At 37.1% G+C, this 13,570-nt stretch overlaps 1 protein-coding gene across 2 annotated transcripts in view; it reads left to right on the top strand.

The window, feature by feature from the left end:
- The window catches only part of Usp37 (ubiquitin specific peptidase 37), a 60,005-nt gene that overhangs the window by 21,341 nt on the left and 25,094 nt on the right, over positions 1–13,570 (top strand). For both annotated transcript variants that reach the window (XM_028760646.1, XM_028760645.1), the window contains exons 8-13: positions 2,348–2,506; positions 5,719–5,850; positions 5,993–6,116; positions 6,667–6,857; positions 9,032–9,149; positions 10,524–10,603. In XM_028760646.1, coding sequence (XP_028616479.1) covers positions 2,348–2,506; positions 5,719–5,850; positions 5,993–6,116; positions 6,667–6,857; positions 9,032–9,149; positions 10,524–10,603 — 804 coding nt within the window. The remainder of the gene's footprint in view (positions 1–2,347; positions 2,507–5,718; positions 5,851–5,992; positions 6,117–6,666; positions 6,858–9,031; positions 9,150–10,523; positions 10,604–13,570) is intronic.

The following is a 13,570-nucleotide window of genomic DNA, read 5'->3' as shown; positions in this document are numbered from 1 at the left end:
TGTGTGTGTGTGTGTGTGTGTGTGTGTGTGTGTGTGTGTGTGTGTGTGTGTATTCCAGAACATGGTTTCTAGAAAAGCCAAGTTTAAGCCAGGGAAGAACATCCTTGTAAAGTTCCTGGGGTTGAAATGAGTAATGCTCTCTTCCTGATACTCCTTGAGTAGAGAGCAAGGATGCACACCAGGCCTACAGTGGTATCTGGTTCCTTGAGTTGGGTGAGGAATTATGAGGGCTAGTAAGATGGCTTGATGGGTAAGGACACTTTTTTCCAAGCCCTACAACCTAGATTGATTTCCAGGACCTACCTGGTGAGAAGAGAACTGACTCCTGCAGATTGTCTTTTGATACCCCTCACCCCCAGACAAGTGCTGTACACGTGTCCACTCATAGACACATAAATGTTATTTTAAAAAATAAATTAAGAACTTTAATATGTAAGTATTATTTTTAAAATTGAATTAGGAACTGTAATATAAAATCCTCTGCAAAAATAAAGGACCGGGCGAAGAATAGTAACCATTTGGTAGGAAGACAGTGTCATAGAGTGCAGAACAGTCAGTGTAAATGCAGCTAACAGACTTAGTTTGGGAATTCTCTATGTCACAATAATACTCTGGAAGAAAAGAGTAAAGTCAAGGAAATTATCAGAGAAATAATTTCAGATGAAAATACTGAAACTCCTCATGTTGAAAGCCTCAACAAATGCCAAACAAATATCATTTTTTAAAGATCCACATGGGAGCCAGGTGTGATGGCAAACACCTTAAATTCCAGCACTCACGAGGCAGAGGCAGGCGGGGCTCAGTTCAAAGTCAGCCTGGTCTAACAAGCAAGTTTCAGAACAACAAGGACTACACAAAGAAAGCCTATCCCTAAAAACAACAAAACCAAACAAAAAGTCCCACACGAGTAAAATAGTATTTTAAAAAGAAAGCAGATCGACATTTGCAGCAAGAGAAATGGAGTTAGATGTTAGTACTGTAGTAAATTATAATCCAGGAATATAGACAGAGAATGTTACATTTGTCCAGCATGATGGTACACATCCACAATCTAAGTGCCGGGTTTACAGAGGCAGGCCAATTTCAGTGAGTTCAAGGCCAGCCTGGTCTACATAAAAAGGCCAGGCAGGGATGCATAGTGAGACCCTGGGGGAAAAAAAACTTAATAATATAGACCGTTTAGAGAAACAAACAGTTATAAAAAAGATGTTCAACTTCAAGTGGCATTTAGAATGCAAGTTAAAATAGCAACAAAGTCATGTGCTGCCTACTAGGAAAGATTAATACTTGTAATAATAAATAATAGAACTGTGAGGAGACAGGAATTTACCATTCAAGGAAATAAAAATTGCTTTAACCTTTTTGGAAAATATATAAAAATTTATATAATATAAATATTTAATATAATGTAAAAATTTGTATAAAATATAAATCAAAATATACAGGAGAATTTTAAATACCCCTAATATTTCTGCCTCCAAGCATAAACTTTTAAGATCTTTCTTTTAAAAATTAAATATTTTCGGGGGCTGGAGAGATGGCTCAGTGGTTAAGAGCACTGACTGCACTTTCAGAGGTCCTGAGTTCAAATCCCAGCAACCACATGGTGGCTCACAACCATCTGTAATGAGATCTGATGCCCTCTTCTGGTGTGTCTGAAGACAGCTACAGTGTATTCATATATAATAAATAAATAAATCTTTAAAAAAAAAAAAAAATTAAATATTTTCTCTGATGTGATTTGAAGTAGTGAAGATGGGCTGGAGAAACGGCTCAGTGGTTAAGAGCGCTGACTGCTCTTCCAGAGGTCCTGAGTTCAATTCCCAGCAACCACATGGTGGCTCACTACTATCTGTAATGAGATTGGATGCCCTCTTCTGGTGTGTCTGAAGACAGCTACAGTGTACTCATATACATAAATAATAAATCTTAAAAAAAATAAAAAGAAAATTCTATGAAGTAGTGAAGATACACTGCCTGAATTTGTCCAAAACTATAGGTAAACTGATGTGATATCACAAAATGCATGGAAGAGAACTGCAAAGGGAAACTAGTTTTTCTCAAGCCATTGGCTTGGATCATGTAATTTATAAGGAAACATCCTCAGCTTTCTGTTTTGTTGTTGTCCTTATTGATAGTTACTAAATGAATATAAGGCATGTGTACAAGGCTCTTGTCTTAAGATTTCTGTACAAACTTACTAGCTTAGAATTTTTCTCATAAGTGCCCACTGCTATTAATATTTCCCTTAAGTTTGAGATTTTTTTCCTTAGACGTTGATTCCTCTGACTCTGCTAGTGGGAAAGGGTGGTATGAAATTTTTCATTTTTCCTTTTTTTGTTTTTAGGTGTAATGTTTCAAGCCAGACTCCTTCTGCCAAAAGAAGCCTGGGGTTTCTTCCTCAGCCAACTCCTCTATCTGTTAAAAAACTGAGGTGTAACCAGGATTACGCGGGCTGGAACAAACCTAGAGTGCCCCTTTCCTCCCATCCACAGCAGTTGCAGGGGTTGGTAAACTTTCTTTCTTGTAAAGTGATTTAGTTGAGTTATTCTCCATTTGTTGTGGTTATCAATATAAGAAAGGATTCATATTATAGTTGTAAAATATTTAGAAATTAAGTCACTTATCAAAGATTTATCATGGCTATAAACCATAAGTTCATTATCTAGTCTCCAGTTTTCAGTCCTTGAAAATGTGTGTTTCTGTCTGTCATCTCTCTAATATTATCTTAAAGAAAACAATGACTGTTCTCCAACTCCAACATTTTGGCCTACTATTGAGTTACCTTCATCATTTTTATATATCTCTCAATGAGATCATAGTGGTAGTAATCAATAATAGTGGATGCTCAAATTAAACCCAGGTACTTGCCAAAAGCCGCTAGAATTATAGGTATGCAGCATGATACTTGTGTTATTATAATGCTAATGGGTTGGTTTTTTTTTAGGATGCATTCTTGGCAGAATTATTAAAACTAAGGCTGGGAACTAGATGCAGCCCTGTGGAAGAGTAGCCAGTGTACTTAAGCACTGAACCATCTCTCCAAACCCAAAAATCATTCTGTTTTGTTTTGTTTTTGTTTTTGTTTTCCCAGGGTTTCTCTGTTTAGCCCTGGTTGTCCTGGAACGTTCTCAGTAGACTAGGCTATCCTCGAACTCATAGAGATCTACCAACCTCTGCCTCCCCGGTGCTGGGATTAAAGATATGTGCTATCACCCACCACCACCGGTTTAAACAACATTCTTTTAATTGATTTACCCATCCCATTTTTAGACCTTCTTCTCTCTCTTTCTCTCTATATTGATCTTTGTTTCTTTTTCCTGTCACTTCCTCTTACGTACTTTATAGATCTGGTCTGTGCTACTCTGTTGAGAGTCTCATGAGTTACCAGGCTCCTCCAGTGTTTCTTTCATTCCTGCATAATATCTATACCTATCTCTAGAAATAAATCTTTCTCTTTTCAGAACTGTTAAGAATTGCAGCATTTTAGGTCCTATCCCAAGACTCCTAATAGAAAAGAAACTGAAAAGAACTTTTTGAAGGCTAGAGGATAATAGAGGTTATCTAATTCTATTTCACAAATCTTCCAAAACAGGCACATATGCATGCGTGTACACACACGCATGCACACACACACACACACAGGGGGGGGGGGGAAGAGGAGGAAGAGGAGGGAAGAAGGGAGAGAGGAAGAGAGGGAGAAGGGGAGAGAGGTGCAAAGAAACAGGTGAAAGAAGCCTCTGCTTCATCTACCAGGAGACAAATGTTTAATACATAACTAGGTGTACAAGCAAACCCATTTCCTACAGCTCTCCTGGTTTCCATTGCTTAAACCTGGGATGCTCAGAGTTGGGACAAAAGGATTAAGAAATTATATGAAAACTAATTCATGAGGGTGAAAAAGAAAAAAATCACTTCCAGAAAGTCCAAGGACCAAGAGAAGGTTTGTGCTAAAGTGAAAGGAGAAAGCAAGACATGCTTGCTCCTCTTTCTCCCACTGTCATGATCCTATATCCAAGAGTTCACTTTACAAAATTAACTAAAGAGGATTTAGAATCCTGTCCACAAACAAAATTGGAATGTAAGAAAGAAGGCTACTTCCCTACAAAACAACAGGAAATGAAGGCTAGAGAGATGGCTCAGGGGTTGAGAGCTAGTTGCTCTTCCAAAGTTCAATTCCTGACAACCTCGTGGTCATCTATAAAGGGATATGATGCAATTATGCATCTAAAAATTAATTAATTAAAAGGAAAAGTAAGAAATATTAATTTAAATATGTCAGCTGATGAAGATTCAAAAGCATCCATGAACTTAAGTGAACTAGTGATTTATTGTCAGTAAACTTGAACTAAAATTAACCATTCTCAAATAAGTCTTTGGGTTGGTGTTGGGGAGGGGGCGCTATTCGTTTTATGTTTTTGGTTTTTATGAGTCAGGGTTTTCTATGTAGCCTTGCCTGTCATGGAAGTCACTCTGTAAACCAGGCTGGCCTCAGACTCAAAGATTTACCTCCCTTTCCCTCCCAAGTGCTGTGATCAAAGGAATGAACCTCCATCATCTTTTAGAAATATTATAAAAGGTGCAGTGAGTCAAGGATTTAAATTATAGTAAAAATCAAAGATCATGTCTTGCCGGGCGGTGGTGGCGCACGCCTTTAATCCCAGCACTTGGGAGGCAGAGGCAGGTGGATTTCTGAGTTCGAGGCCAGCCTGGTCTACAGAGTGAGTTCCAGGACAGCCAGGGCTACACAGAGAAACCCTGTCTCGAAAAACCAAAAAAAAAAAAACAAAAACAAAGATCATGTCTTATTCATAAACTATTGATATATATGTAGGCAGATCAGTAGATAGAAGAGTCCTAATTGTTGAAATAAAGCACTTTTAAAATAATTATATTAAAATAACAATTTAAAAAGACATGTTCATTTTTAAATGTATACAAGAATAAATTCTAATAGAATCAGAGGAACCCGTTGTAAAAATTTTCAAGCCTAGGCTAAAGAGATAGCTCAACCGTTATGAGCATTTTCTGCTCTTTCAGAGAACCTGAGTTCAGATCCCAGCACCCTCATCAGCCCTCTTACAACCAACCACCTGTTACTCCAGCTTCAGAGAATCCAGTGGCCTCCAAAGACTACTATCTGCACTCCTCAAGTACACATACCCAAACACAAACATGCACATATGTGTGATTAAAAATAAAATTCAAGATTTTTAAACTCTTTCAGGTACCAGAAATTTCTCTATAACTTACGTGTAGGCAATAGCTGTGTAAATTTGGTTCAATATCAAGATTCAATAGAAGATTGATAAATTTGTGTAATATTAAATTTTGCATAAACAGGCACCAAAAAAGGTCATTGAGATATTGGAAATAAAATTTTACTGCATATAAATAAAGAGATGCTTTTTTATTATACAAAGAATATAAATTGAAGGGGGAAGGCAGTAATAACATAAAATAGTAGAAAACGCCTCATTTTAAGTTTGTGTTGTAAGGTTATACTCTACAGTTGTTAAAGCAGTTTCTCCTTGTCAGCAGTAGCAGCAGCTAATGACTTGTTAGAAATGCATGTTTCCCTGTACCTCACATTTTCCATACTGAATCAGAAACAGTCCAATTGTATGTAGTTTAACAAGCCCTACAGATAGTTCTGATGCAAAATGGAGAAACCTTTATGCACACTGAACATACTTCAAATACCTCTTTCCTTTCCAGATTCTCCAATTTGGGAAATACATGCTATATGAATGCTATCTTACAATCTCTGTTTTCACTCCAGTCATTTGCAAATGATTTGCTTAAACAAAGTATCCCATGGAAGAAAATTCCACTCAATGCCCTTATCAGGTAATGTTATATATTTACTGAATAACTTCATTGATTTTTTTTTTTTTAATAATAGGTTTTGGGGCAGTTACATTTTTATGTGTTGTTGTTGGTAGTATGCCACTGAATGTTTTTAAAATATGCTAATCTTGTCTTTTATCAGACGCTTTGCAAACCTGCTTATTAAAAAAGATATTTCTAATTCAGAGACCAAAAAAGAACTACTTAAGAAGGTTAAAAATGCTATTTCAGCTACTGCAGAGAGATTCTCTGGCTATGTCCAAAATGTGAGTATTTTATTTTAAATATTTTAGATATACAAAATTGAAATTAGCTTTTGACTTAGTTTTTAAATTGTTATTAGTGTAATGTGGTCACCTTGGATGGTAAAACCTAAGGAGTTACAGTAACTTTCAATATGATTCTTCTATGTATTTTATTCTTTTTGGTTGGTTTTTTAAAACAGTATCTCATGCAACCCAGGCCACTTTTAAGCATGATAGATGTATACATTTATAACCAAGAATAACTGAAATGCAGGTCCTCCTGCCTCCATCTCCCAGTCATTGAGAGAGTTGTTGCTGAGAGGTTTTGAACCCTAGAGGTCAAACATGCTGGGCAACTGCTCTTCTGCTGAGCTAGGTTTCCAACACTCTTCACTTAGATTTATTCAAAAGTTATACATATTTCAAGTCCTTATCAGAATAAGACTGGCCTTGTTCAGGTACCTTTCAACTTCTGGGTGTTTTATAAATCACAGTTGTATAAGTCAAAGTTTAATAAGCTATTGTGACAAGAAATGCTTTGCGCTAATGACAGATATTATCATTTTCTTAGGATGCTCATGAATTTTTAAGTCAGTGCTTAGATCAGCTGAAGGAGGATATGGAAAAACTGAATAAAACTTGGAAGACAGAACCTGTACTTGGAGAAGAAAATTCACCAGATACATCAGCTACCAAAGTGTTCACTTGCCCTGTTATTACAAACTTGGAGTTTGAGGTTCAGCACTCCATTATCTGTAAAGCGTATGTAATCTCTAAGCAAACTTTTCCCCCTCCTTAGTCCTTTATGGCAAGTGAGTAAAATTTTCCTGTCACATGTCAAAACTTATTTTCCTTTCTTTCCCATGGGGAAAATACAGACCCATAAATTCTACCAAAACTTTCATTCTTTTGCCTTTGGATTTTGAAACAAAGTCTTAACTGTGTAGCTCAAGTTAGTCTAGAACTTGTCATTTTCCTGTCTCTGCCTCCAAGTACTGTCTGATAGGATTTATTGCACCTTTCAGGCTGGACTATAACTCAGATTTCACCACACCTGGTAGGGTTTGTTTTTTTTTTTTTTTTAATATTCTATTTATTTTTATTTTATGTACATTGCTGTTTATCCTGAATGTATTCGGTCTGAGAATGCCAGATCCCCGGAACTGGAGTTACAAACCATTGTGAGCTATCATTTGGATGCTGGAAATTGAACCCAGGTTCTCTGAAAAAGAAGCAGCCAGTTCTCTTAGTGGCTGAGCCATCCTTTCTGCCCTGGTTATTGGGCTTTTTTGCAGCAAGCTCTTTTACCCATTGTCCAATCTTTCTGGTTCCTTTGTCTATCTTCCCATAACAATTCTTGATGAGGTAAGAACCAAAGATAATTGAAATAATTTTTGGAACACTTTCGGTTTTGTTGTCCTATGAGAAAGACAGTGTCTCACCTTGTAGATCAGGCTGATCTTGAACTCAAGATCTGCCTGCCTCTGTTTCCAAGTGCTAAGATTAAAGGACTGCACCACCATAACCAGCTGTGGCACACTTTTGTTTTGACTGAATAGTTAATGGTTAATTGATTGGTGGGTTGCTTTTTATTTCTTTATTTTGAGACAATCTCTCTCTCTGTTGGTCTGGCTGGCCTCGGGTTTTCTTTTCTCCTCTTCTTCCTCCTCCTCTTCTTTTTTGGTTTATTGGGGGCAGGGGTTAAGACAGGGGTTCTTTGTGTAGCCTTGAGTGTCCTAGAAGTAGATCTGTAGACCAGGCTGGCCTCAAACTCACAGAGATCTGTCTGCCTCTGCCTCCTGAGTATTGGGATTAAAGTGTGCACCACCACACCTAGCTAGTTTTTCTTTCTTTTCTTTTTCTTTCTTTTTTTTTAAAGGTGGGATATGTCTCCCAGGTTAGCCTCAAACTTTTTAGAGCCTGACTCAAATTTAAGAGCCTGACTCAGCTTTTTAAATGCTGGAGTTACTGGTGTGAGCCACTGTACTTGGCTCAAAACAGCTTTTTGTTCTTTTGTTTTTAAATTGTTTTCATTTTATATATCTGAATGTTTTGCCTGCATGTATATTTAGGCAGAGTCAAAAGAGAGTGTCACATTCCCTTAGAACTAAAGTTATGGATGATTGATTGTAAGCCACTATTGGATGCTGGTAACGAAACCTGACAACTAGGTCCATTTTTCAGCCCTTGGAAGAAAATTTTTTGTTTCTTGTTTTTTGTGGCTTTGTGTTGTTGTTTTTCAAGACAGTTTTTCTGTGTACCCTGGCTGTCTTGGAACTAAGTTTGAGACCAGGCTGACCTCGAACTCACAGAAATCTGCCTGGCTCAGCCTCCTGAGTGCTGGGACTAAAGGAGTATACTACCAAGTTTTTTAGAGGTAATTTTAGCTCAATGTTCTTCATTTGTCTTTTTGGTACTTCTAATATTATTCAACTTTTAGCCACGGTAACTTTCTGCCACAATTAAAGACCAGAGTCATAAGAATATGTTTTCCATTCAGTAAGTACTTACTGAGTGCCTCTCTCATGGGCAGGGTTCTAAGGTGATCCTTGCCTTTGTGTGTCCTTGAGTGTGTATAAACTCCACAATGACTATGACCTGTTACTTTTCTGGATAATAAGACTTAATCTGACTACAGAAATTTTGCTGATATAATCAAGACTACTAATCTTACCCTTAATTTTTTTTTTTTTTTACAGGAAATAATATGTATATGGGCAAGTCCTACAAGCCCTTTAAATCTGGGTCTAGAGATAGAAGCAGAAGACATTTTAGTAGAAATCAGAGAGATATGCATCTGTGTGAAAGAAAGTTACAAAGATCGTATTATGTTACTTGTGTATGTTGGCCCATAAACTCTGCAGGGGAAGAAGATATCAAGTATATTTGTATTTCTATAGTCCAATTCTACACTAAATCTCCTCTCATCCTTACAGATGTGGAGAAACTATTCCCAAAAGAGAACAGTTTAATGATCTCTCCATTGACCTTCCTCGGAGGAAAAAACCACTCCCCCCTCGTTCAATTCAAGATTCTCTTGATCTTTTCTTTAGGGTAATATCTTTGATATGTTCATATAATTCAGTTTTATATTTTATAAATAATTGTGTTTGAAGTTGAGGTTTTGTCAGGGCAGAGTTTTGACTAAACTATTTTCAGGAAAAACTAATGAAAGAAAGTGTTTATAAATGCTTTTATATAAATTTTTGATAGACTTGATTAAAGTTCTTAAATAAGTATCAATACGAAGCATCTGAATGGCGTTGCTAAAACTTGGCAACACAGATTAAACTTGGAGATATTGTATTAGTTGTTGAGAGCTAAGGAATGAAAAGATACCTTTTTTCTTAGTTTGTATGACCTGGTAGGAACAAGAAGGAAGAATCAGGTTTATTCAGAGCTGTAGATAAGTGGGGGTTGGGGGAAGTGTTTTCTGGGGTGTAGTCAGGCTTTATTGTGTGACAGCTTAGAACTGGTGGGAATTTGCTTTATCTATATTGATGGTCTTTGTTTTGTTTGTTTGTTTTTTTTTTAAGATTTATTTATTTATTATATATGAATACACTGTAGCTGTTTTCAGACACACCAGAAGAGGGCATCAGATCTCATTACAGATGGTTGTGAGCCACCATGTGGTTGCTGGGATTTGAACTCAGGACCTCTGGAAGTGCAGTCAGTGCTCTTAACCACTGAGCCATCTCTCCAGCCCCGTCTTTGTTTTGTTATAGCAAATTGGCAGGGTTTTTTTTCCTATAGCTTAGTAAAACTTCTCTTCTTTAAGTGATGACTGTTTAGTGTCATCAAAAGATAACTACTCTGTCTCTTTGTTGTTTTACACACTCTCTACTATTCCTGTTATTATCATACACTGAAGATTTTCCTGTGTTTCTGTATCCCCCCTTTTTAAGGATTTCTTGTTTCAGTTTTCTCTAGGTAATAATATTATCCACACCAAACTTTGATCGTTTTAGAGCAGTTGTTCTTAGTGGGCTGTCACCAGGAGGTTGAGGTCCATTGTAAGAAAGGGGTAGAGTTACACGTAACAGACTAGGAACTCCACCTAACCTGAAGGTGATCTTATCTCTGCTATAGCCAACTGTTAAAATCTGGATATACTCTTGGGAGCAATTCTTGTATATCCATAAGGAAAAATTGAGGTCCAATTCATTAGAGTCTAGTTACTGTCGTAAATTTAGATGTTTCCTTGGTAAAGAAGGAATTAAGAATTCTCAAAATAGAAGACATGATATCATAAATAACAATTTGAAACAGTAGGTATTAATTTAGTTATTCTGTTGCTCAAGACACAGCATTTAAACTGGTTGAGAGTTATCATTCCACTGAACTAGTGAGACTAAAGATTATTTGTACTTAGTGGGTTAAGCCAATTCAACTTCATCCTTATTTTTCTCTCTTATCTTTTTATAGGCAGAAGAACTTGAATACTCCTGTGAAAAGTGTGGTGGAAAGTGTGCTCTTGTCAGGCACAAATTTAACAGGCTACCCAGGTAAATTTGGCTACCTTTTTAAAGGTATATGTTCCTAAACTGGTGGAGATACAGTTTAGGAATAGTGTTTGCCTAATCTCTACAAGGGCTTAGACTTGATTCCTAAACCAAATAAGCAAGCTAATATTTGAGTGGCACTTAACATTATGAATTAAATATTAGGAAAGCTTACCTAGAAAAAGAGGGGTGTGGGGTCTGGAGAGACAGCTCAGTAGTTAGATGCATCAGCTGCTCTTGCACAGGGCCTGGGTTCATTTCCTAGTACTCATTTTGTAGCTCTCAGCCATCTGTAATGTTCCAAAGGAACAAAAACTGAGACATGCATGTAGGCAAAATACCCAGACACATAAAAAATTAAAATTTAAAAGAAAATTTGTAATACTGTGAAAAAAGTGGTCTTTGAGTCTCAGGAAGATAACAAAAAGAGAGTGCAGTTAGTAACATTAGCTCTAGAATTTACTTTCAGTAATATTATAAGTTACATAGTTTTGAGTATCCCTTCTGAAATGCTTGAGCTATGAGTGTCTTGTATTTTGTAATATTTGTATATATGTAATGAAATCTCAGGGTGGGAATGTGTACAGGTCTAAGTTCTAAAGTTCATTTATATTTCATATATACATTGTACATAGTCTAAAGATAATTTTATATGCTATTTTTAATATCTTTTTTTTTTTTTACCTATATCAGTCACATAAAGTATGGAATTTTTCACTGTAGTATTAAGTTCTCCAATAAAAGTTTCAGATTTGGAGCATGTGTTATTTTGACTTTTTAGGTTAGAGATGTCATTTGTTTTGCTATAGCCTCCCTTCCTCTCTTCTAAGTCAGGTAAAATCTGCTGCAGACACAATATATACATAGGAGGGACAGCTTACTTTATTTTTCCTATTTCTTTTTCAAAGGATTTTATAAGTTAGTAGATTTTCTATAATCATAAGATTAATCTTCTACCTTGGATGAAATTAATTTACATTATTATGTTAATACTATAAGATCAAGCTAGTGTAGAAATTATGATGTGGTTATAGGATAGCTTTTAAAGCTTTCCAAGATTAGATCTCTGCTACAAACAATGTGGTTATTAACATTAAATATTTATGTGGCACTCTGTCCACACCAGAAAGCTCTACTTTCTTTTATTATCTTCAATTTTCTGTAAATGTAGTTTCTGGAACTCTGGGCCTCATGGGAAAATTCTTTTATATTCTATAATGCATTCCTTTTGTTTTTCTTGAGACAGGGTTTCTCTGTGTAGCCCTGGCTGTCCTGGAACTCACTCTGTAGACCAGGCTGGCCTCGAACTCAGAAATCCGCCTGCCTCTGCCTCCCGAGTGCTGGGATTAAAGGCGTGTGCCATCACCACCCAGCTCTATAATGCATTCCTTTCTCAAAAATAAGTTTTCAGAGAAATTACTATATAAGTTGTAACAGTATTACTTGTTTCTGGTTTTTTTGGGTTTTTTGTTTTGTTTTTTTTTTTTTTTCTAATTTAAGAGACTTTGAATGTTATGAGGCAGTAGGGAGGAAAGAAGAAATTTGAAAGCAAAACATTGGTTACTACTGTCACTAACTGTATGCAGTTGAAAATACTGAGGTGGTTCTAGAGAGATGGCTCAGCAGTTAAGAGCACTGCTGTTTTTCCAGACGGTCTGGGTTCAATTCCTAGAGCCCACATGGATTTATTGTTGTTATTTTTTATATAGGGTCTCTCTGTGCTCCCTTTCCTGTCCTAGAACTCATTATGTAGACCAGGCTGGGCTGAGATCCACCTGCCTCTAAGTGCTGGGATGGCCACCACACCCAGCCCACATGGTGGCTTAAAACTGCCCATAGCTCCATTCTCAGAGAATCTGACTCCTGCACCAGGAACACAGGTGGTACAGACATAAACGTGCAGGAAAAACATCCATGCCCATAAAATTAAAAAAATTCAAATTAGCCAAGCAGTGGTGGTGCCCGCCTTTAATCCCAGCACTCAGAAGCCTAGAGCAGGTGGATGTCTGTGAGCTTGAGGCCAGCCTGGTCTACAGATGGCGTTCTAGGACAGCCAGGGCTACAAACCTGTCTTGGGGGGGAGAAAAAAAAAGGCTAAGAAAAAGAGATCTTTTTTTCCCCAGTAGTATGCTTGTATCGTGTTAATTTGTTCCAAACTTGTTATATGAAATGGATACCTCTGAATCTTAAATACTAATTATCAGCCTTCCAAGCCACTATCTACTTTTATTTTATGAGTTTTTTTGGGAGGATGGGGGTGGGCAGCTCTGCATCTAGGCTTTGGTTTGGTTTTTAAAGACAGTCTACTCTCTTGCCCAGACTGTGTTGCCCACAGGCTGGCCTTCATTTTGCAACAATCCTCCTGTCTTTGTCTCCCAGCACTGGAATTACAGGTATGCACCACTAGGTCTAGTCATCTGTTTTATCTTTCTGCTGCTGGAATTGAAACCACAACCTCTCACTGGCCAAGCACCAAGCCTTTGTGCTGCCTCCCAGCCCTCTGCTTTCATTATTGAAAGGCCTAATGCCTTTGTCACTTTTAGTCTGACTCATCTTCATAGACTAGTAGTTTTGATGGTAATTTGTTCTTTTCATGTTGCTTTTATTTTCGCTCTTTGAAGTTTTAGTTAAATATTTTAGAGTTTGGCATCAGTTTCAGGCTCTTTAACAACTGGATCAGTATATCCTTTTATGTTGTAAATTAGGAGGCCATGAATTCTAGCTTGGTGGGGCAGGTGGTATACTGGAGTCTAGCCCAGGGTACTATGTACTAGAGGCAAGTGTTCTTTATGAGCTATAGCAGTCTTTTAAGTTTTTGTCTTGAGGTAGGATCTCAATAAGTCATTAGGATTGGTCCTGAACTCACAGTTCTGCATCATCCTTCTGAGTTGTAGAATTAGAGCCCTATCCTACCTTGTTCACATGTGTGTGTGTGTGTGTGTGTGTGTGTGTGTGTGTGTGTGTGTGTGT

Source organism: Grammomys surdaster, unplaced genomic scaffold, assembly GCF_004785775.1.
Source record: "Grammomys surdaster isolate TR1022 unplaced genomic scaffold, NIH_TR_1.0 126546, whole genome shotgun sequence".
In the NCBI taxonomy this organism is placed as follows: domain Eukaryota; kingdom Metazoa; phylum Chordata; class Mammalia; order Rodentia; family Muridae; genus Grammomys; species Grammomys surdaster.
Note: the sequence above shows the minus strand (reverse complement) of the source record. Positions and strands in the feature narration are given on the sequence as shown.